The following is a 22027-nucleotide window of genomic DNA, read 5'->3' as shown; positions in this document are numbered from 1 at the left end:
GTGGGTAACTGTTTGCTTTATTGTACAGAGCAAGACAAGTTGGACAAAATTTTTCTTCCCTGGCCTGTGTCAATCAGGGACCATCACAGGCATGTTTTGCAGCATTTCTGAAAGAAGTTAAAGGATTCCTCTGAAAACTGCAGAGTACTTTTAATGGCCAAGCTACAATCTAAAAATCCTTCATCAACAGCCATCACATTTCCATCAATGGTTGGGTCAGGCCTTGATGAAACAGAATCACACACTGGCTGCACAGGCAAGCAGGGTTTCTGCAAGGTGCAGAGTGGAACCTCTCTCTGTGCCAGGCACATCTCCCAGCAGGCACCAGCACTGCAGAAATAGCAGAGGAAATCCTTCCTGGCTCATGGCAGCCTTGCTGCAGCACTCACATTCTGCTCTCCTGACAGCTGTCTTTCATGACAGAGCAGGCTTTGTTTTTTAAAACTTTACAAAGCACTAAAAGTCACAAGCAACATTTTCACAAGTATTCAGGTTCTTCAGCTTTTATTTCCTGCTGATGTTGCTGGTGAACTGACAGCTGCCTCAAGGGTCTTCATTCATTGCATGCACTTGTTCTCTCTTAACCTGGAGTCAGTCCCCAGCCTGTTGTGCACACACAGCCCTGTGCCCTCAGTTCAGCTCCAGCTTTGTCTGTCTGCAGGGAGATGGAACCCGAGTCCTTACCGCAACCCCCGCGTGGTAACTCGTCCCGCAGGCGATGAGGATCAAACGGCGGCACCTCTGGATTTCCTTAATGTGATCCTTCAGCCCACCCAGATTTACTGCAAAGAAAGGTTCAGAGAGAAAAATGAGGCTGACCAGGTGGCATGCAATGTGTTGTGGTCTCCATCAACCACTCTGAAAAACAAAAAGTAAACCACAAAAAGTAATTTTGCCACCAGCACAAGACATTCTGGACGTGCTCCCTGTGAGACAGGCCCACCTCACACCAGCACGTTTGAATCTCTTGTGTCACCACCCACTTCCTCCTCTATAACTACTGTGAGCAGTGACTAGATACTGAGCAGTCAAAACCAAGGGAGGCTTAAAATCTCAATTACCAGTGTAGTCATCAAAGTTGACCCTTCCTCTCATTGTATTAACGACAGATTCTGGCTGTTCAAAAATTTCCTTCTGCATAAAGGAGCTGAAGTTACCTATGGAAAAAAAAAGAAAGAAACAAAACAGATGAGAACCCTTTGGAACAGGTTGCTCAAGAAGCTGCCATCTCACTGGAAGTGTTGAAGGCCAAGTTGGATGGGTTCTTGAGCAACCTGATCTAGTGGGAGGCACATGCAGGGGGGTTGGAACTATATGATCTTTAAGGCCCCATCCAACCCAACCCATTCTATGATTCTGACTTTAAATCACCTTCTGGTGATTTACGTTTTTCCTCTGTATACAGGGAAAAGCTTGAACCAGAGTCACTGTTACAGTTTGGTTACCAGTCAGAGATTGTTAAGCTGACACTTCTTCTGTCAAAGCATCAGCTCATCACCAGAGTGAGATTCAGTAAGAAAGTAACAAGAATGTGCCAATGAAGGGGCAGATCTCAAATGACAAGCCATGCAAAATCCTCAGCTGCAGAATTCTCCTGGGTAAGAGCAGCTAGAGGAAGAGTCCTATTAGCTGTAAGGACAACTTCTTTCACCAGGAGGGCTGTAAGACACAGAGATCCCCAGGCTGTGGGATCTCTGTCCCTGGAGATACCCCGGCCTCAGCTATTAACACTCTAATCTGCTTTGGCCCCACTTCTAACACAGGGATTGGACCAGACGACTTCTAAACAAAGGTCTTCTTCTACCTCGCTTTTCTGTGACCACAGGGAGCACCTGTGACACCTACACAGCTGGCATCCAAAAGATTTTACCCTTCATGATTTGCTGAAGCTCCATCTGCAGGGTTTGGACAGCACGCCCGGGGTGGTCGCCTGCCGTGCGCTTGATGCGGTGGATGGAAACGCGGCCATCGACCACGGCTGCCACGTCATCATCTTCCAGGAAAATCACTCTGTTGGTGTGCTCAATGACAGCACTACAAAAGCACACACCATTTGCCATAAGATGTTAGTTCTTCACAGAAAGATGAGGGCTGCAGCCCTATTTATAATCCAACATACAGCTTTCGATTCAAGAAAGTTACTAATTTCAGTGGAATTCCTTTTAAAATACGAGGCTGTAAAGTACATTTCCATGCTGCCAATGTAACAGGATTTTTTCCACTAACTCTTAATTTCAGTTCCTGCTTTAAGAACTATGAATTCCTCAGACAAAGCAGCATGTGCAGCAATGTGATCTGACTGTTAGAGGGTGGAATAAGGAGGACAGTGATTGACCCTTGCACACAACCACATGTGCTGATTCCTGTCTTGCTCTTCCCAGTCAGAAGCCGTTGTCCCTCCTTGCATCTCATCTTCCCCATCTGTAAAACTGGGGGCAGCCTGGACAGCTGTTTAAGCACTCTGAGATCTGCTTAGAAGCACTCCAAGACCAACACCTGTGCCACATCTTCCCTGCCTGCAGTTTACTTGGGGAACATCAATATTGGAATTAGCAAGTGGGGTTTAAAATCTTTAGCCAGCTTCTAGTCTGTACACTGTAGTTGAATGAGGCAACCTGGACTGAGATCTATCAGCTCCCTATTTTAGTAGCATTTGTTCTGACCTTGGGTAAGTCACTGGAGAGCTCTCTAAAACCAGAAAGCATCAGGATGGCCTAATACTGTCCAAAATGCTCTAAAAAGAAGAGCTCCAGAACTCCTCCATAGCTGTATTTGTAATTTTCTGGAACAAGCATTCACTTCCCTAATATAGAGAAACCCAAAAGTTCTGTCAAGTCTTTCCTCCTTCCACTGGGATTTAAAATAAGCCACCTTTGATGATAAAGGAATTGGATGTGTGCAGAGATCCCTGGAGAATCAACACAATTCTGGAATTAGCACCTGTCCTGTTAATTGAGGTCAGTATTCCCTCAGGTTTCCTATCATTCACCTCGGGAATCTCATCAACAGATGTGCTTCAAGAAGATTAACACCACTCCTCCAAAGTGAGTGTTCATTTCTTTAACAGAGCCTCTCATCTCATCTCCAGAATTCTCTGTCATCCATAAGGACACCACAGCCTCCCCATCTCGGTCAGGGCCTCTGCTTTAAACTCTGTATTTTCATTTATGCTAAAAATTACTAAAAACATTACCTAGCATCAGAAGCAAAGTAGTACTCCACAGCTTTCTCCTCAACAGGGAACAGGCAGGTGGTGCTGTCCACACGAGACAGGTTGCAGCTCCCCTTCTTGTCTTTCCCTAGGAGACAGGAGGATTAGGGACACAGCGACTGACGGCTCTGGAAGGCGGTGGCAGCATCAGCCTCAAGCAGAGGTCCCAAGGCACAGTACCAACATGAAGCACTATTTCCATCACAGTGAATTTAACAGCAACTGTAGAAGAGGACAGCAGACTAGCACTCAGACCATTGTGCCCCTTCCTCAGTTTGCTCACAAGGTTTTTAGGTGCTTTTGAATTAAATCTGCAACATTAGCGCAGACGTGGAAGTTTAGAGGAAAATATCATTAAACTTTAAATGGAAGTTTATGTGTAGCTCCACTAGAAGCAGACAATTTAAGCTGCTTTATGAGCAGTCACATTCACCAACATTTTCCTGGTTTAAGCTGCCCTGTTTATCATTTTAAGTTTCTCCTGTTACTCCTGTTCCACTGTCTGTCCTGAGGCTTTGAGAAATGGAGCAGGACTGTTCATTCTTTGTTAATTATTCTCAGCACTGGGTGAAATTCTTCCAGAGCTGCCACCTGTGCAACCACACAGTTCCATGGAGCATTGGCAGATGTAACCCAAGCCTGGTTTTGTCTGGCTGAGCTAATGTGTTCAGACACAGATCAGGAAATAGATGATTAAGTTCTTGGCGTTGCTCCTGAGCTATCAAACATCACCTCATTCTGATCCAAAATTTGTGCAGCTGGTAATTTGCTGTGAGGTTTTTTGCTCCTGCCAGGGCAGTATCCAGGTGTGCTGCAGGACACAGGATCATAGTTCCAACTGCTGCAAAACTTGTACTAAAAATCTCAGCATTTCACCAGGGTTCCTTTCTGAAGTATCCTGGCAGTTCCCAATTCCCTCTAATCCTCCACCTCCTCTTTAACTGCAGAAAATACTTCTCAGTGGTGAAGCTCATCAGGAATGCAGATGAGGACTAAAACACCTACTGCTGCAGCAAAATTCTTTGCCAATCATTGTGTATAGGATGGTAAGGGGTGGATTAGTCAGCTTACTGAGCAAAACGTGACTATGGCTGAAGAATTAACATTAAAGTTGGTCTGTTGTAGGTTTATTCCTTGAGCTCTCATGTTGTGTTTCACCTGCTGGCTGCTGATCTGATTCAGCAGGGGAAGCAGAGCTCATGAAGTTCAGATTTATACTTCTGTAAATGAAAATGTAAAGGAAAAATACTGCTTTCATGCTGATACTTAGTGAGAAGGTTCCACTCACCAACAATTTACAACCCTCCACTTTAGTTATTAAGTAAGTAAATGAGGAAAACAACTCCTTTGTTGTAGATTTGAGAGAGGACAGACTGATTTCATGTTGAGAAAGGACAGACCAGAAGTGTTAGTGGCCCTCCTCCAGCAGAAGCACCCAAACTTGATCAAAACATGCAAATTTGGTTTCTCAAAACACATTTCCCTGCATTGACTTTAGTATGTTGCATTGCTTTCCTGTATTACAGATTTTACACCAAGCTGTAACTGGAATGTGCTCTTACTGTGGACATGGCTGACCAATTAGAGTGAGTATCATTAGCCAGTTATGGTTGTTATTTATGGATTACTCCATAGATCAGGCCTTTATCTATGGAAAACCTGGGTGGTTTGCTCTACAGCACCTACATCCCATTCACCAGAATTTAGAAGCAACACAGAAGTAATGTTTTCTCTTCTAAATCAAAGAATGGAGACATCGTGGAGATTAACACAGGTGAATACTGGGCAGGGGGCTGAGGGGATTCTTCCACACTTACTAGAGCAGCAATAAAGTTTTGGGTTCTGTAAGAGGTGCTTTCAGATAACAGTGTTGCACAGCTAATGAAACAATCATTACAGTCATATATTCTCTAACCCACTCATTTCATACAGTCCCTTTCTCAGAGGCACCTTAGTGAAAGCTGAGGGACTTTGATTCTTAAAAGCCCTGGGAATGAACCTGACTGCAGAACTTTAAACACTTCACACTAACTTAAGAGACATAAAAAGAAACAAAGCCTCACCAAAGGTTTGGATTCTGGTGAAGCAGCTCCTGAGGGGCACACTTCAGCCTTTCACCCACCTGAGGTTTGTTTCTCCTCCAGCAAAAGCACACAGAGAGCTGGCAGTGCCCAAGGCTGGATCACATTTACAGTAGCTAAGAATCAAATCCTTTCCTCTTCTGGAAAAGCTCTCTCCTGCTTCAGATGTGAACTTGGTTCCTCACATTACATACCATGGCTTAGGCTTTACAAAAATTAAGTACTTAATGTGAATTAAAATGGTTCACCCTGATAAATGAGCAAAGGGAAGGAAGTTCCAGCCTCAGGGGATCTACTGCTTCTACCAGAAGCTGCAATTCCTGGTCATGTTTTTGTCACCAATTCTGTGTGTATTGCTGAGCACAATGTCACAGTGCATGAAATGGGAGGGGTGGACTGATGGGTGGATTTTTCTGTGTGTTGCTCAGGGTGCATCTGATCAATCATTCTGATTATGGCACTTGTATCACTAAATTACAGAGAAAGCAACAGCCACATAGTAAAGAGACAATGCATATTTTGCCACATTTGTGATTCCTTTCGTAAGGAACTGGAGGATTTGTGTGAAATTTCAAGTATTAGATTTTTCTCTGGCAGGCACCTTCCTCCATTTTTATGGATATTCCATCAAAAGAATGATCCATAGATTGCACAGCTGAAAGTATAATTAGAAAACAAAACAAAACAAAAACAAAGTTCAGGTAATCAGTGAAAAAAAATGGTGTTACATACATTTGTTAGGGATTACTGCTAATTACCCAGCATCAACCAAGAGTAACACAGGCAAAGCCCAGTGGGGCTGGTTCCTCCCATGGCACTGCAGCAAGCTGTCCCCAGCAGCACGTTAGGGAGCAGGGAGAGGTGCAGGACATTCAGTCCTGATCTCTGCAGTGCTTAGAGAACGAGCCCAAGAACCAAACAGGTTCAGACTCTTCTGAAAAGGGTAAATTTCAGGGCAATTCTGAACCACTTCTCATTTTCAGGGGTGCAGCTACGTCTCTAAGGGGGTAAAATGCACGTGTGAGACAAAGATGGGCAGAAAGCATAAATAGAGCTTGTTGCAGAGGGGAATGGCATTCTTCTTTCTAAAAATTACATTGGGGAGGGGTAAAATTTTGGGATAGTGCGAAACCTGTAGCCTGTGACACTGTGACATTTTTGCTCTTGAAAAGAAACAAGTCCATGAATGCCAACGTGCCACACAAAGTATGAACTTGGATACTTAACTGTAAACTTCACCAAATTATTCTATTCTACTTCATCAAGATTTCCTCACAACAAACAGGCATTAAAGCTTCGATTATACAACCAGAGCCTGACCTGAGGTATAAGGTGTTATACAGCATGGCATTAAAATAGAGGGTTTTTTTTTTTAATAAGGATTGTTCTCTGTGCACTGCTCTGTGACTGGAGGTGGTTGCCATGAGGGGTGCTGATGCTCACCTGTCCGGTAGAGGATGGGGATGTGGTCAGTGGAGAGTTTGTGCTCACTGCGCACCCCGATGAGCAGAGGGCTGCCCCGCCTGCAAGGAGAGAGGGAGTTCCAGCACCTCAGCACCTCAGCACCCCACCTGAAGGGACTGCTGCTGCTCCCCAGCACAGCAACTCAGCTGAACTAAAAGAGAGCGAGCTCCTCCCAGGTAAATTGTTGGTGCCACACAAAAGGGAGGCCCCAAAACAGAGAGAAAGAATCTCTGAACAAACACAAACACGAGGCAGTGAGGAATCTGCCTCAAATTTAGCTGAAACTCTGCAAGGGTGACCACAATCCAACCAACATGGCCAGGAACACACTGGCTGCTGCTCGCTGTGTGCATCTACACCCAACTATCAGCACCCAAGCTCTAACCCTGTGCCAGGCACATCTGTGGTTAACCCAACCTGACAGATGCTGACACCTAAAAGTGGAGCAGAAATCCTGGTCACCAGGCTGGCCCAGCTGCAAGTCAACTGGAGAACTTGTCCTAACACTGCCACAATGGCAAACAGAAAGGAAAAGACAAAACCACCTCCCCTGAGAGCTCACAAGATGAGTCTACAAAAAAACCCCCATTTGTTCCAGGCCAGTTGTGATACAGGTGGTCACTGAGAAATTGCCAAATCATTCTGGGGAATTTCCTGTCATGACATATGGAAAAAATAAATAAATAAAAGAAATGGAAAATAACAGCTACTATCATCCCAACATATACAGTGTGATGGAACAACCTCTACTGTCTTCTAACTTGAGAGGTTAAAAAACAAAGCATGAGATTTAGGGTGCAACAAGAATTTTCTTTCCCCTGACATTACTTACCTGGTACCAACAGCCTGACCAGGGTAATGAACACTCTTGAACACAAGGGCAAAAGCACCTTCCTGGAACAAGAGAAGCACAAATTTTATCCCTTCATTCAAGGCCTGAGCCACCACTCCAGGATTCCCAGCATAAAAGCTGCACCCACTGTTTCTGCAAGTAGGAGGCACTGAGCAGGAGGATTCACAGCCCCCTTCAGAGGCACCAGAAGCTCCAGGTATCTCCCTTAGGAAGGGGACTGTCCCTGCCTGTCCCCAGGGAGCTCATCCTCAGCCCCCCCCTCAGACTCCTGACCTCCCAGCCCCTGTGAGCTCTGCTGCCTTTGCTCACAGGGAGGGGATGTGGAAAGAAAAAGCCCTGGGAAAAGAGGTGCCAAAACTGCGGGGTGTTTGCTCAAAGACAGCTGAGCCACCCCCAGCAAACCGTGGTCCTGCTCTGCTGCTGCAGCTCCTGCCAAGCAAACCACCCCAACAACCACAACTGATGGACAAGAGGCACAGCCTGGAGCTGGGCCGGGTGCTGAGCTCCCACCAGGGGTCAGCAGCTCTTCCCTGCGGAGCTCAGGGAACTCGGGAGGCACAGACTTGAGTTTCAAACCCCCCTGCACAGTCACCACCCAGCACCGGAGAGGCTCCTGCACCCCCAGATTAGACCCTGTTCACAGGAGCACCGGACAATGTCAGAGACAAATTAATGACTGCCCAGGGGGGAAAGACAAACCCAGCCCTGAGCACAGCTGCAGAACAGCAGGGGCCCGTGCTACCTTGGCTGTTCTCTGGGCCACCCGGAGTGATTTGCCAGCCTGTCTGTGTGCATGTGCCCCTGTCTGTCCCGGGTGCCCCCCCTGCATTACCAGCTGCTGGATGACTCTCTCCACCAGGGTGGTGAAGCTGATGTCGTCGCTGTCCCTGTTGTCGTACATGTACTTCACCAGCTTGGCGATGCTCTCCGTGTCCGTCTCCGACTCGAAGTCGTAGCCCTTGCTCTCCTGTGGGCACAGCCTGGGTGACCAACCCTGCCCTCCCTGACTCTCCTTTCTCTTCCCTTTTCTCCCAGCCCTCCTTTTCCTTGCTTTCCCACCTCCTGTTCTCTTTTTTTTTTCCTGCAGTCAACTTTTTTCTTCCCTTTTCCTGACACCTTTCCTCCTGCCTTCCTCTCCACCCTTCCCTTTCTTTCCATCAATACTTTGTTTTTATCCTCTCCTACCCATCCTTTTCTCCTTCTTGCTTTTCCTTCTTTTCCTGCCTTTTCCATCCATTATTCCTTTCTTCTTCCTTCCTTAGTATTTTCATCCTTCTCCCCTACCTTTTCCTTCTCTTCCTTCTTTCCTACATTTAATTTTTCTTATCTCCTTCCCTCCTGCCTTTCCTCTTACTCCCTTTTTTTCCTTCCCTCTGGACTTCTTTCCCACCTCTTTTTCCAGCCAGCATCTTCTTTTCAGACTTTTCTCTTTCCTGCCTTTCCTCTTCCTTTTTTCCTTCCCTGCTTCCTTCCTCTTCCATTTTCCCCTGTCTTTCTTATTCTTCCTTCTCTCTCCTTTTCCTTTTTCTGCTGCTTTGGTCATTTCCTTTTTCCTTCTTTCCTACCCTCCCTTTTCCCTGATTTATTTCCTGGCCTTCCTTTTCCCTTACCCACCCTGCTGCTCGTCTCCTTTCCTCTCTCCTGCCCCATCCCCTTCCCTCACCTTCAGTTTCCCATTTCCTTCCTTCTCCCTAACTTAGCAGTTTCCTCCCCCTTTCTTCCAGAGTTCCTTGCCCTCCCTTCCCCTGCCCTTCCCTCTCAGCTCTCCTGAGAAAGGAAACAGGGGGGGAAAGGGAAAAGGAGAGGAAGAAGGAGAGGGAGAGAAAGCGTGTGAGGGAGAAAGAGGGAGAAGGAGAAAGAGAAAAGGAGACAGAGAGGGTGTGAAAGAGAGGAAGAAGTCAGGGTGTGTGAGGGGAAAGTGAGTGAGGATGCAAGGGGGGAGTGAGAGTGGGAGTGAGTGGGAGCTGGAGGGAGCAGCAGGGGTGTGAGCAGTGAGTGAGGGACAGAGTGACACAGACACACCTGGGGGGGCACTCACCAGGAATTTCTGCAGGTCCTTGTAGTTGGTGATGATGCCATTGTGGATGACAATGAACTCTGGGGACAGAGGACAGGACCCACTCAGCCCCATGCAGCTAGTGGGGCCGTGGAAAACAAAAACACCACAAAGACCACAAAGCTTTATTGCATGACAAGCTCCAGAATGAGCAGAGCTTCCCTTCCTGGGGGGATCACCTGGTTCTGCCCTGCTTGGCTGGTGACAGGCAGTGACACTGACCTGGCAGGTGACAGTGACACTGACCTGGTGCTGCAGGCCTGAAACCTCTCAGCAGCTCCCAGCCTGATGGGAGCCATGAAACCCCTGTGCTCCTGCAGCTCCTTGGTGCTGCTGCCAACACCCTCTGCAGACCAACCCCTCTGTGTGCAGCAAAAAATATCAATAAATGGGAAGAAAAAGCTCTATGGAATTCCATTCCAAAGAACAGCCATGAAAATCCTTACCATCATGGGAGACTCCACAGCCTCTCTGGGCAGTCTGGCCCAGGGCTCCCTCACCCTCACACTCCAGAAGTTTCTCCTCATGTTGAGGTGGAACTTCCCATGTTCCAGCTCCAACCCATTCTTCCCTGTCCTGAGCACCCCTGAACAGAGATTGTCCCCTTCCTCTTGCCCCCACCCCTCAGATACTGATGGACATTCACAGATCCCCTCTCAGCCTTCTCCAGGCTGCACAGCCCCAGCTCTCCCAGGTTTTCCTCATAGCAGGGATGCTCAGGTGCCTTCACCATGCCCGTAGCTCTCCCCTGGACTCTCCAGTACATCCCAGTCTCATTCACTGTCCCATGCCCAGAAACCAAACCCCAACCCCTCTGGCTTCACAGCAACTGTGCTCAGCATCACAGTCTGCAACAAACCCCCTGCCCTGGGGACACCACCCCTCCCTGGGACACAGCAGGCAGCAGGAATGGCTTTTCCAGGAGCCCCACTCACCGTTGTTCTTATCGGAGCGCTGGGGGTGGCTGTTGACAGGGTTGGGCTCCCCGTGGGTGGCCCAGCGGGTGTGGGCGATTCCCAGGTGTACATCAAACTCAATATCAAGATCCAGGTCCTGTTGCTCTGAAGCAGAAAGTTGGAAAGGTTTTTTTAGTACTGAGGGGCTGATCTCAAGGTAGGAAGCTCAGCAGGACAACAGCATGGGCAAACAATCAGCAAAACCAGAAAAACACAAGTATGATTGAAGGGGATTCAGAATGCAGACACGCACAAGCAGCCTTCCTGCAATCCTCACCTCACTAAAATAAAACAACTTTTAAGAAAGAATCCAACCTTAATTTCTCTCTCTGGGGTGTGTCTTACCCTCCTGTCACCTCCCATACACTGTCATCTGCAACCAAACCAGCCCCTGTCACAGCTACACTGTGGTTAGAACACCTACCACCAACCTTTGTCTCTAGAAAATGCACCACTAATGCCAATATTTATTTGGGAAAATTATTCCTTTTGTTCCAAGAATGTCTCCACAATCTCTTTAAAACTGCATACCCTGCCATGACCTTGAGCAGGCAAACATTTCTTCAGGAATAATTCTTGTATATTTTATACATTTTGTGCATCTTCCATTTCTGTACTGCACACACACCTGGCCTGTTCAGTTCCTGGTTTTCTCTGCACTATGATCAGGGATTCCCACCTCCCTCCTGGATAAGCAGCACTCTGCTCCATGGGGTTAACACTAGCATGGATTCTAAAAAAGTCAAGTTACAACAACACAGCAGCTCCTGAATGCCAATCAGAGACCTTGCTCTGAAGAGCATCATTCTGTTCTCACACAGCTCACCCAGACTCCACATCCAACACCTTTGTGTTTCTTTGCAGTCTGCACACAGGGATGGAGCCTGATGTTTAAATCAAGGAGATGCAAAGAGGCAGAAGTGGATGCAGCAGACCTCCCTCCCTGAGTTCCCAGCAGTTGGACAGTTACACACATCAGAGCTTTCCTGATGCCAACTCCTTTGCCCATCACTGCTCAGATGGGAAGCTCAACATGGGACAAGCACTGCATGTGGAAATATCACATTCAACCACTGAAGTTGTCACAGCATTTCTCTTTTTGCCCAGGCTCTAGGTCTCTGATAATTGTCTCCCACTACTTCTCCTTTTCCCCACAGATGTTTTCTATCTCTGGCACTTTGTACCCAGTTATTTGGAACGTGCTTGGAGTTAACAAAGGTGGTATTTTACCTCAAAATGAGGTAAGAGGACAGTTCTAGGTAGGAGAGCTGGAAAAGAATGAAAGGGAAATACATACTGTGAACCTCTTCATCCAGAGCCTTCACTTTCCCCTTCTGTTTGATAAGTTGGATTTTGCAAGCATTTGCTTCCCAGTCTTTGTCGTTTCCACCATCGATTCCCACACCTAAACACCACCACAGAATAGGAAGGAAGAGTGTGAGGAGCAGGAGGTCTATTACAGTATTTTATATATATAAATAATTATGATTTTGGTTTGGTTTTGGTTTTGTTTATTTTTTTAACATTGCCCTTTCTTCCCCCTCCTAGCTGACCCTCCAAAAAAAGGCAAGAAACCACTTAGGTTAGGAATTAGTTTTCCCTTTGTCATCTTCCAGGTATTTTTAAAGCCTTAGACAACAACAGGCATCCAGGATGTTTCTAGAAAGTTCTATACTGAAAGTTAATCCAGTCCTCTGACCACAGAAACATCCACTGTCTGTGTTTCAGCTTCCTTCATAAGCAAAAGATGGTAGAAACCATTCAGAAACACCCCAACAAAATCATCATTTCCCAACCAAAATTCATAAAAAAAAGAATCCCTGCTGCTCAGGTACCTGCAGAATCATAACCTCTGTACTCCAGACGTTGGAGCCCTTTGATAAGGGTCTCCAGGATCTCCCGTCTTGTCCGGGGAACATGGTAGTTCAGATAAGCAAAGATTCCTGTGTGGGGAGAAAAGAGCAGATTTTACAACAAAATCACAGCTGAGGAAACTCTGTGCCATCTCCACATGAGCCAGACCTACACGGCAGAGTGAGGTGTCAGGAGATGATGCAGAGGGCAAGACACTCATCACTCCAGATGAAAAATTCAAGGTTCACTGACACCTTCAAGAGCCACCTTCAAAGGGAATTCTGCCTGGAAGAGCTTTCCCTAAGTTCCTCCCACAGACTAAGAAAAAAAGAGATCGTTTAACTCATGCAAACTAACAGCCTGCAACTAATGGAGTTATTTTTCCTGTAGGTTGCAAAGGAAAAGAGATTTTTACTTCTATTTTTAATCCTTGATAGGGCTTAAAATCCTCAATCTCCAACACCAAGCGTGGCTGTTTCAGAAAGATTCTCTGGTGCCAGCATGAAGCAAGAGAAGACACTTAGTGGATGCCTGAAATACCTGCACTTGAAATCTACCATTTCACCCTCCTTAACATCTTAAAGGGGAAAAATATCTGCAGAGAATAAAAGCAAGATGGGTTTCACACAAACATTGATAAATGTGACTGCTAATTCAAGGTTTGTAATTTGAGAAACTATCAAAACCTCTTGAGAAGAGTTCAGTCACACACACACAAAAGCAAAGTCCTCTTAAAGGCATCCCAAAACTTTGACATTTTTTTCCTGACAGCACTGCCACACAGCCTGCCTCACAGATCCCAGAGTTTTATTCAAATTTTACTGTAAGAATGATTTTTGAAACATGTATCTTTACGTTTACACACAGATTATTTTAAAGAACATTTGAAAAGCCTCATTCTTAAGCTGCTTGTGTTTCAGAACTAAATAATTCAAAACCTTCTGATGTCTAAATTTATTTTGTAAGCAGAAATGTGGGCTGCTCAGAGTTGATGGACACCCTGAATACCACAAAGTGCTGAAATGTTTTCAAGGGGCTTTTTAGTCTGATTAGGGACAGCCTGATCCTCTCCCATTCCTTCTCCTTCTTCCATGGACTTTAGCTACAGGTCTCAGGACAGGTTTGTCATGGACTTCACCTCCCCACTCCCAAAGCACCAGCATTAGAAGTTACATCTCCCTGCAGTCCCCCTGCAAAAACAGCACACTGTGTCTTGCTTATTTTCTTTTGTATTTATAGAAAAAATTAGATGCATTTTCTATGGTTCCTCCTTAAGCCACCTTTGTCAGGTGAAGAAAATTAATAATAAAAAAAAAAAAAACAACACAAAAACATTTCATTTGGTGTATTTGGCTTCTACTTTCTTTTTCCCAAAGCCTTTTCTGACAAGTACTTGCAAGACTATCAGAACCCAGTGTACAAATATTTGCAGTTTCAACTCCATTGCTCCTGCCACCCAAGCCAAGCACACCAGGCTGCTGCTGCCACCTCCTGATGGCCTCGGTTCAACTGGAACGTTGGTTCCAGCACCATAGCAACAGGGTGAGGTTCTGGCAATTCACAGCTAGAAGCTGAAGCAGGGACACCCTGACAGCACTTAACATCCTCTGCTGGATTTCAAAAGCCTCCTCTGAAGGATCTCCCCCCACGCTCTCGATCTCCACCCTCCCCACCCTCCTGGCAAAAAAAAAAAAAAAAAAATTTCCAATTTGAGCTACTTAGTTCACTTTTTTCCCAAAATCTGCACTGTCCAGGCAAACAGTAACCTCTCTGTAAGTGAAGTGACTCCAAACAATAGATGGGCACAACTATTAGGGAGAAAGTCAGTTTCCTGTCATAAAATATTTTTGTAAATGTGAATTTATCATTTTGGTCTCTATCCTGCTTCTACACCAGGATTACAACTTATTAAGAAAAAAAAAAACAGAAAGCCCAAACCAAAACAAAAACCAAACCAAAACAAAAAAACAAACTTGAAAAAAAAAACAAACTTAAGACTTAAATTAACTATTTTCCTCTAGCCAGAGCTAACTTTGGTATCTTTGTGAAATTCTAACCCAAACCAGGCAGTGGCTTGAAACATTATTCTCCTCTGCACGTTTTAACAAGTTCAGTCACACCTGAACTAAAAAAAGAACACTAAAAAAAACCCCTCAAAAAATCAAAAGTGGATTTTTTTTGTCACAGATCACAACTGTGTACAATGAAATGCCACATCCTGAGTGGGCACAAATCAGAAAGTGACTTCCTGCAGGAAGGGATGGCTCACCTGGAGTGAAACTGAAAAACAGTAGAGTTCACTTCCACTTGTGCAGTAAACAAACAGAAAACATCTATCTAGAAAGGAGCCAACTTGGAACTTGCCTCAGGTGATAAAAAAATAATCTATTAATTACAGAAATTACGTTAAGATTATTCATGAGGACTGCAAAACAAAAATCTGAATAAAAAACTGAGGATGGCATCAAAAAAACAAAACAAAAACCCCACAGAGTTCAGTGCTTCTTATAAAGAAATACAGATTTTAAAAGGCAAGAAATGCAAATACAGTGTTAAAACTGCAAAATATGCAGACACAGTCTTGACAAAAGACAACCATGTAAACACTGGGAGATTGAGTTTGGATTCAGTTCAGCTTTTAGACCTTGATGGGAAAACAGCTGGAGTGATAATGGAGACCTCACTGAGGAAATAAAATTCTAAGAGCTCACCTGTGATGGATACATTTTACAAATGGGATGGTAACTGAGACAAGCAGGTTTAAAACTCACCTTAGAGAAAGCAGGAAAATTAAAAAAAGATTAATAGAACAATATGTAAAAATTATGCAGAATTAAAGCTAAAAATAGGATGATAAGGCTGGTGAAAATGAACATGAGTCTCCCCAATTGCACGATTTACTGAGCTGCAAGCTTATATCAAATATCTGAAGGTTTATCCACCCTTTTATGACATTTGATCAAGATGTATTATGTGTAAACAACCGTTTCGTTCACTGCAAATATTTCCAAACCCATTTAATTTTCTCCTTTTCAAACGTCCCATAATGATGTGATTCTTCATAGCTGGAAAAAATTTCAATCCACATTTAGAAAACAGCATTTCTACTGGCTCTGCCCTAACTATTGGATTATTCAGGAACACATGAGCAATCACATCTTGTAATCACTTCCATTCTTAAGTACAATTCCACAGCCTTCGACAGAAACACTGATAAGAAAAAAAAACTCAACACGTAAAACACTTGCTGTGCTTCACTGATCTAAGTGTATTTTTGAAAAATGTTTATTTGTCCTTGCAGCCACCAACAGGGGCTCTGCAGATAGAATTTGCTCTGGAGCTGCACCTCAAGCTTTCAGTCCCATCAGTGTAAACACAGAGTAAGGGAGGTGGCTGAGTCAAAGGGCACTCAGGTGACACTCAGATCCCAGCATGACATAAAGCCCTGGCTGTTCAAGAAAAGAACCTCTTTTTACCCAAAAGCTGAACAAAGGATCACTTCATCCAGCTGGAAGTCAGAGCCTTCTCCGAGGTGGAAAGTGGCAGCTGTGGGATGCACACAGCAACTCAGCTTTGCAGTTTAGACTATAAAAGACTTTTCTTCCACACACCAGAGACATCTTTTTCTCCAAATCACAATGCCTGGTTAAAGCCTTGCTCTCTCCCTCCCTGTGCTTATATTCAAATCAATCCACACAATTCAAAAGATTAAAAGATACAGCACAGATCTCTACAGCTGCTCGAAGGCTTCCGTCAGGAGCTCTCTCAAAAAGCACCAATTTTTCTGTCAAACTGACAATTCCTTTAATTCACAACAGTCAATGGAAACATGTTGGGTTTGATGAAATTCCAAGGCAAATCTAGCAGCTTTCCATCAGGGTCCCATCTGGTGCACCACCAGCTCTCATTCCCCCTCTCCAGCCCAGATGCCAGGTGCTGAAAATGTAGAAATGGTGAAGCCCAAGGAGAACATTCCTGAAACCAGTGAATGGGAATTTCAGCTCCCTAAAAGACCTAAAAAGAGGAGTTTCAGTTTCAGCTCAACTTGAGCATTTAGACACCATTCAAGGCAAGTGTTCAACAGTGCCACACCTGCTCTCAGTATTTCCTGCTCTGGAACAAGCCAGAAAGAGGAAGTATTACAGAAAAGCAAGTTATATGAATGACATTTTATTATGCTTCCCTGACAAGCCTTGAGTTGACCTTGTTCAAAGTGAAAAGCAGACTAAGTGAAACCAACAAGCAAAAAGCCCTGAGACCTTCATTCTAATCCAGCACTGTTTATAATCGTGAATTCCTGGATAAAATAAGCCAGCAGCAAGCATTCTAGAGGAATTTATATCTGACAGGCTCAGAGAACACAGCCCCTCTGCCTGGAATACACTAATGAACTTCAGGACTTGACACTAATATACTTGAGGATTAGAACAGGAGTCACATTCTCCAACATAACACACACAATCCCTGAGTCACACTAAGACCTGCTGTAGTAAGAAGTCCTGCTTGTATTTTTCTTCAGTGAAATACCTTGAACAATGTACTCTAGAACATAAAATGTTTCCTTTCTTACAGGTTACCAAGTGAACTTTACCTGGTGAACCACCAGCAAAGCAAGTGTTCAGCTGCTTGTGAAGCTCAGCTCTTAGAACCAACTTTTAATTAAAAAAACCCTGGGCCTTCTTAATGACAGCTACATATTCTCTATAAGCAGTTGACAGACTAGCAGAACAGTATTTTAACCAAAATTCTATTGTTCACAGTCACTAAACTACTTTTTCTGAAAACTTAATTTTCCTGTGCCCTTTTTGGTGCTTTATTTCATGGCAAGTTTGCAGGCAAACGAAATGAATCACCAGTTCTAGGTAAGAATAAATCACCTTCCCCAGTGCCTTGAATTTGTGGAGCTGCTCAGGAATAGCTTCTCCTAATCCTTTCCCACAAAAGTAGAAAAGCCTTCAGGCTAGGTTTACTGTCACATTTACAGAATCCTTTGTACCAAACCTATGCTGTTAGAACCATTTCAACAGATGATGTTATCAGTACCTCCACTTGGCAATTCCAAAGAATCCTTTATCCTGAGGATGACAATTAGGCCTTGGAGTCTTCAACAAATTAGATGCAGGCTACTAAATATCACACACCTAAGTTACAGGCTGGGAAAAGTAATTAAAATATTGTTTTCCAACTACAGCAGGGGAAGACAGGAGGCAGTAACAGCAAGTTCTAACACACACACTGATTGTAGCACGGACAAAGTCTCAGAACCAATGCTCAAAACCCACTGGAGAGGGGTCCTAAGATTTGCTGCTGGGTGAGGTGGAACTCAGCCCCTGCAGCCCAAAACACAGCTAATTCTGCAGAGTTTGGACAAGTGCAAGATCAGAAAGGAGAAGGCTACCATTATTATGACTCCTAGCTATTCACAGGAGAGATTATGTTCAAACTGGGGAAAAAAGGAAAAGCAAAACAACATCCACTGGGTGAAGAACCACATTTTTCCACTGGATCTTTCTTTACCACCCAGGTCCACACCTCTCTCTCCAGCAGCTAAAAATGGCAAGATTTCTCCTGTCTAGAGTAAACAACCATCAGTTCCCAAGGCTGCTTCTGGGACAAGAGAAGCTACTCCATGCCCCACAGGAAGGTTCACACTTGGGTGTACAAATGGTGTTTCAGGAGGGCAGTGCCCACTGATGCACATGCAACCCTAAAATTTGAAACTCAAGCTTTTCTAAAGCTCATTTTTATCTTCAATAATCAGTAGTAATACAAGACCTAAATTCCACAACCCCTTTTTGTTGTTAAAAACAGTCATGGCATGATAGGTTTACTTATTTACAGAGCAGGCCTGGCTACCTTGGGAAACCTGTTTTCCCAACTATTTCACAGATGCCATTGAACTGGTTTGGTGCATTCAGACCAAAGCACACTGGATTTATGCCTAGCCAGGCCTTCAAAATGCAAGTTTGTAACACATACCAACCACAGTGCTATTTTGCACTAGCACTATTAAACACAAAGCCCCAGCACATCTACACAGCAGACTTGTTATTCATGCTAGGTATCAAGGAGCTGGACTTTGAGGCTACTTTACCCATCAAGCACATCAGATCCCAGGACTTTTGTGAGCTCACACACACCTAAATCTGAATATCAGATTATCAGTTCATTGAAAACATTGTGTTGGTAATTCCAGTCTGGAAGCTCTCACAGGAAGAACTCAGGTAACAAATGCAGCATTGTCACCTTTTTATTCACTACCTTTCTAGCTGAGCTGGATAAAAATCTGAAAGTGGACCACGTGCCACAAGACAAGATAAAATAACACACATCCTGACTTACAGTGCTGTTACAGAAATGTTGTCTGAAGCTTTGACAAGCAACCAGGCCTGCAGGATTGTCACCATGATGTGACACAGCTACTGAGACCTTGCAGAGGCCAACATGAGCAATCAGAGCCCTCTAGTCCAAGATGTAGACCACTGTCACTTCAGCTACAAAAGACAATTAAAATCTTGTTAGTGGGAGTACTCAGAGCACCTGAAAGCCAGCCCTGCCTATCCAAGACTCTTTCAGGCCTATTTAAGGGGCAATACCTCCATGTGTTCACCTTGTTCCTTTGCTGAAGCCCAAATCCTCACCACAATTACCATTTCCTAAAGTGAGCTGAGAGCACTGTTGATTTTTGCCTTGTGCTCCCCATCTGGGCAGAGAAGGGCAGCAGCAGAAGGGGCTGTGTTCTGCATTTCTTCCTTTCTGCCAGCCACAGTTAACCACAAGTCACAAGAGTTCATGTGGTAGCACCCTGGGCCTCCAAACAGTTCTCCTCCTGTTCCCTACAAAAACCTTGGCTGCCTTCAGCCACGCATTTCCAGCATCCAGGAGCTCCTCAACTTTCAAGCCTTCATTTTTCTGTATTAATGTGCCCTGTTAATGCTCTCTTTTGCCCATTTTTCCCTCCATCTCTGGCTCCCAGAACAAGACCCAACACCACAGCCAATAATGCTTGACGCTTTCCTTACTGTTTTCATAAAATGTTTCAGTGCAGAAGAACTTTGCTTATAGAGAGGAGAAAACCACACTAAATCTTGATGCAACTAAGTAACCACCCACAATGTTTCCAGGTATTATCACAGTCAAAAAGGCAAAGAGCAGAATGTTAATGTTGCTCATTTCAAAGGCTGGACCTCATAATAAGGCAAGCACCAGGCACCAAAACCATCCCTACTCTTGCAGCAGCTATTTATAATAATAATTATCCCTTCTATTCTTAGCTTTGCTCCACTTTGCACTGTTAACACAAATTAACATAGTGTTTCACGTAAGCTGAACCAGGGATTTCTGATTGCTTCTTTGAAGCTCTCCACGGATCTGGACCTCCACAGTTTGAAGTCGATGCTGGTCCAAACCCACAAAAAAGAATTAAAGAAATGGCAGCTTGCACATGAAGTGTAATTCCACGGTCTTGCTTACAGCATCATTTTAATTTTGCACATAGAGTGTGGGGGGGGGAACTGGACACAAAGGAAACGTGGCAAGACAAATAAAAGGAGCCAACAGATCACTGTTGCATAAAATTCCATGGAAAAACAGAAAGCTAATGTGATAGAAAAAAAGAGGAAGAGAAAGGATAAGTTATGTCCTGTGTCCAAGGGGCAACTGGAGTGGAAAGCACCCATTTAACTGGGGAGAAAAACCTCCCTGGGTTGTGCTCCAGCTGACCTGAGCCATGAGTTTGACACCAGGGAAGGAACAGAGGGAGGAGAGCTGGTGCACAACCCTGCACGGACACCTCCGAGCCTCCTCCAGAACAATTTTTACCTGTCTGCCTCACAACCTACACCCAACCTGCACCTACACTTGAGGCAGTGCATGAGTATCCGTATCAGAAGTTGTAACAGCGAAAAAAACAGCGATAAACACTTTTCACCTAGAAGTGGGAGTGGTTATTCTGATATGCCCAGAGCCACGTTTGGAAGAGCTACCGGTGAAACCTGTATCCCCTTTTTTCCTACAGCGTACGCGGTAACCACGCTCGCTGGGGCTCCGGCTCCTCTGTCACTTGGTTGCTTGTGACAACCACAGCCTCGAAACCCACCTGCCGGGGACCGGGAGTGTCACATCCTCAGCACCAAACCCACCACCACCACCACCCAGAGCCCTGGAGGCTTCTGCACCGCGGAAACGCCGGGATTTCGGTACCGCCGCGTCTCGGGCGGACCGGCAGCGCTGCTCTTTTGTACGCTCCTGCCACACTTGCACAGAATTTGGGGTGAATCTGCCCTTTATTAATACGTCGCGTGTCCCCCACGCCCTCCTCCCGCGGGGGAACGCCGGCCACACGATGACATTTTCAGATAACGGAGATTGCTCCCCCCTCCTTGTCACTGTAACCAGGGCGAAGCCGAAGCGATCGCCCCCTTATTCCTGGGGGTGCTCGGCCGGCCTAGCGCTGCCCCTCCGGCGGGGAGGAGAGGCTCAGGCAGGGACCCGACCCCCGGGACCCCCCCTCCTCCTCCCCGCTGCGGGATGCGCTGCGAGCCCCCCCTCCCCCCGCATCCCCGCGGGCCGCCCAGCCCTGGCCTTACCGCACATGGTGCGCTCCGGTCCGCGGCCGCGCTGGCTCTGCGCGGCGGGGCCGGCCGCGGCGGGGGGGGCCCGGGAGGGGCTCAGGGCGCAGGCCCGCATCCCGCCCCGCCATTGGGCCCCGCATCCCGCTCCGCCCCCGGCCCGGCCCCCGGGACGTGGCAGCCGGATCCGCGTCCGCCCGCGGCCCCGCACAGCCCCGGGGGAGGGGGGGGGGGGGTGGAGGGCTGACCCCAGTCCCCAACCCCCCACGGAAGGGAACTGAGAACAGGGCGCTTCTTGCAGCCTTGGCCGGGGCTGAAACAAACCCCGGGTTGGAGCCCCGCACCCCCTCCGCGGGAGCCCGAGAGCCGCGGAGGGTTCGCGGTGCCCCGAGGGCTGTGCGGAGGGAGAGCAGCCCCGCCTCGGCACCGGCACCGGCTGGGAGCCCGAACCTCGCCCGCAGGGATCCGTTCTGAGCCGGCTCCAAACTCAGGTGCTGGATTAGACGGCACCGCCAGTCCTGTTCCCCACAGCAGGGTGGGGATCTTCCCAGCTCCAGCGAGGAACGGATGGGATGGGTTGGAAAAGCCCTGGGAGATCCTCCAGCCCATCCCAGCACTAACCAGGCCCCCACACCCCATGTCCCTCATCCCCACATCTCCAGGGTCTGAAACCCCCCCAGGGATGATGGGGACTCCAGCCCTGCCCTGGGCAGCCTGGGCCAGGCCCTGACAACCCTTTCCAGGGAGAAATTCTTCCCCAGCTCCAACCTAAACCTCCCCTGGCACCACTTGAGTTGTGCCAAAAGTTCCTCTTGGCCCATCCCTTGTTCCTTGGGAGCAGAGCCCGACCCCCCCTGGCTCCAACCTCCTCTCAGGGGGTTGCAGAGAGCCACAAGGTCTCCCCTCAGCCTCCTCTGCTCCAGGATCAGCACCCCCAGGGCCCTCAGGAGACTTGGGCTCCAGACCTATCTTCTCATTTCCC

The 22027-nt window shown here is 46.4% G+C and overlaps 1 protein-coding gene across 5 annotated transcripts in view; it reads right to left on the bottom strand.

Moving 5' to 3' along the window:
• The window catches only part of GFPT1 (glutamine--fructose-6-phosphate transaminase 1), a 41163-nt gene that overhangs the window by 16686 nt on the left and 2450 nt on the right, over positions 1-22027 (bottom strand). For 2 of the 5 annotated variants that reach the window (XM_071729064.1, XM_071729063.1), the window contains exons 1-13: positions 21064-21210; positions 12457-12564; positions 11919-12026; positions 10601-10726; positions 9648-9706; positions 8442-8576; positions 7589-7650; positions 6736-6815; positions 5894-5947; positions 3194-3299; positions 1871-2034; positions 1062-1157; positions 685-782 (exon numbers count right to left, since the gene is read on the bottom strand). In XM_071729064.1, coding sequence (XP_071585165.1) covers positions 685-782; positions 1062-1157; positions 1871-2034; positions 3194-3299; positions 5894-5947; positions 6736-6815; positions 7589-7650; positions 8442-8576; positions 9648-9706; positions 10601-10726; positions 11919-12026; positions 12457-12564; positions 21064-21163 — 1296 coding nt within the window. In that variant the 5' untranslated portion in view covers positions 21164-21210. Of the gene's footprint in view, positions 1-684; positions 783-1061; positions 1158-1870; positions 2035-3193; positions 3300-5893; positions 5948-6735; positions 6816-7588; positions 7651-8441; positions 8577-9647; positions 9707-10600; positions 10727-11918; positions 12027-12456; positions 12565-21063; positions 21211-22027 lie in introns of those variants that run through there. The other 3 variants (XM_071729066.1, XM_071729065.1, XM_071729067.1) reach the window with 2 other exon arrangements.

Source organism: Heliangelus exortis, chromosome 30, assembly GCF_036169615.1.
Source record: "Heliangelus exortis chromosome 30, bHelExo1.hap1, whole genome shotgun sequence".
NCBI lineage: Eukaryota > Metazoa > Chordata > Aves > Apodiformes > Trochilidae > Heliangelus > Heliangelus exortis.
The sequence above is the reverse complement of the archived record's forward strand: the minus strand, read 5'-3'. Positions and strand labels throughout refer to the sequence as shown.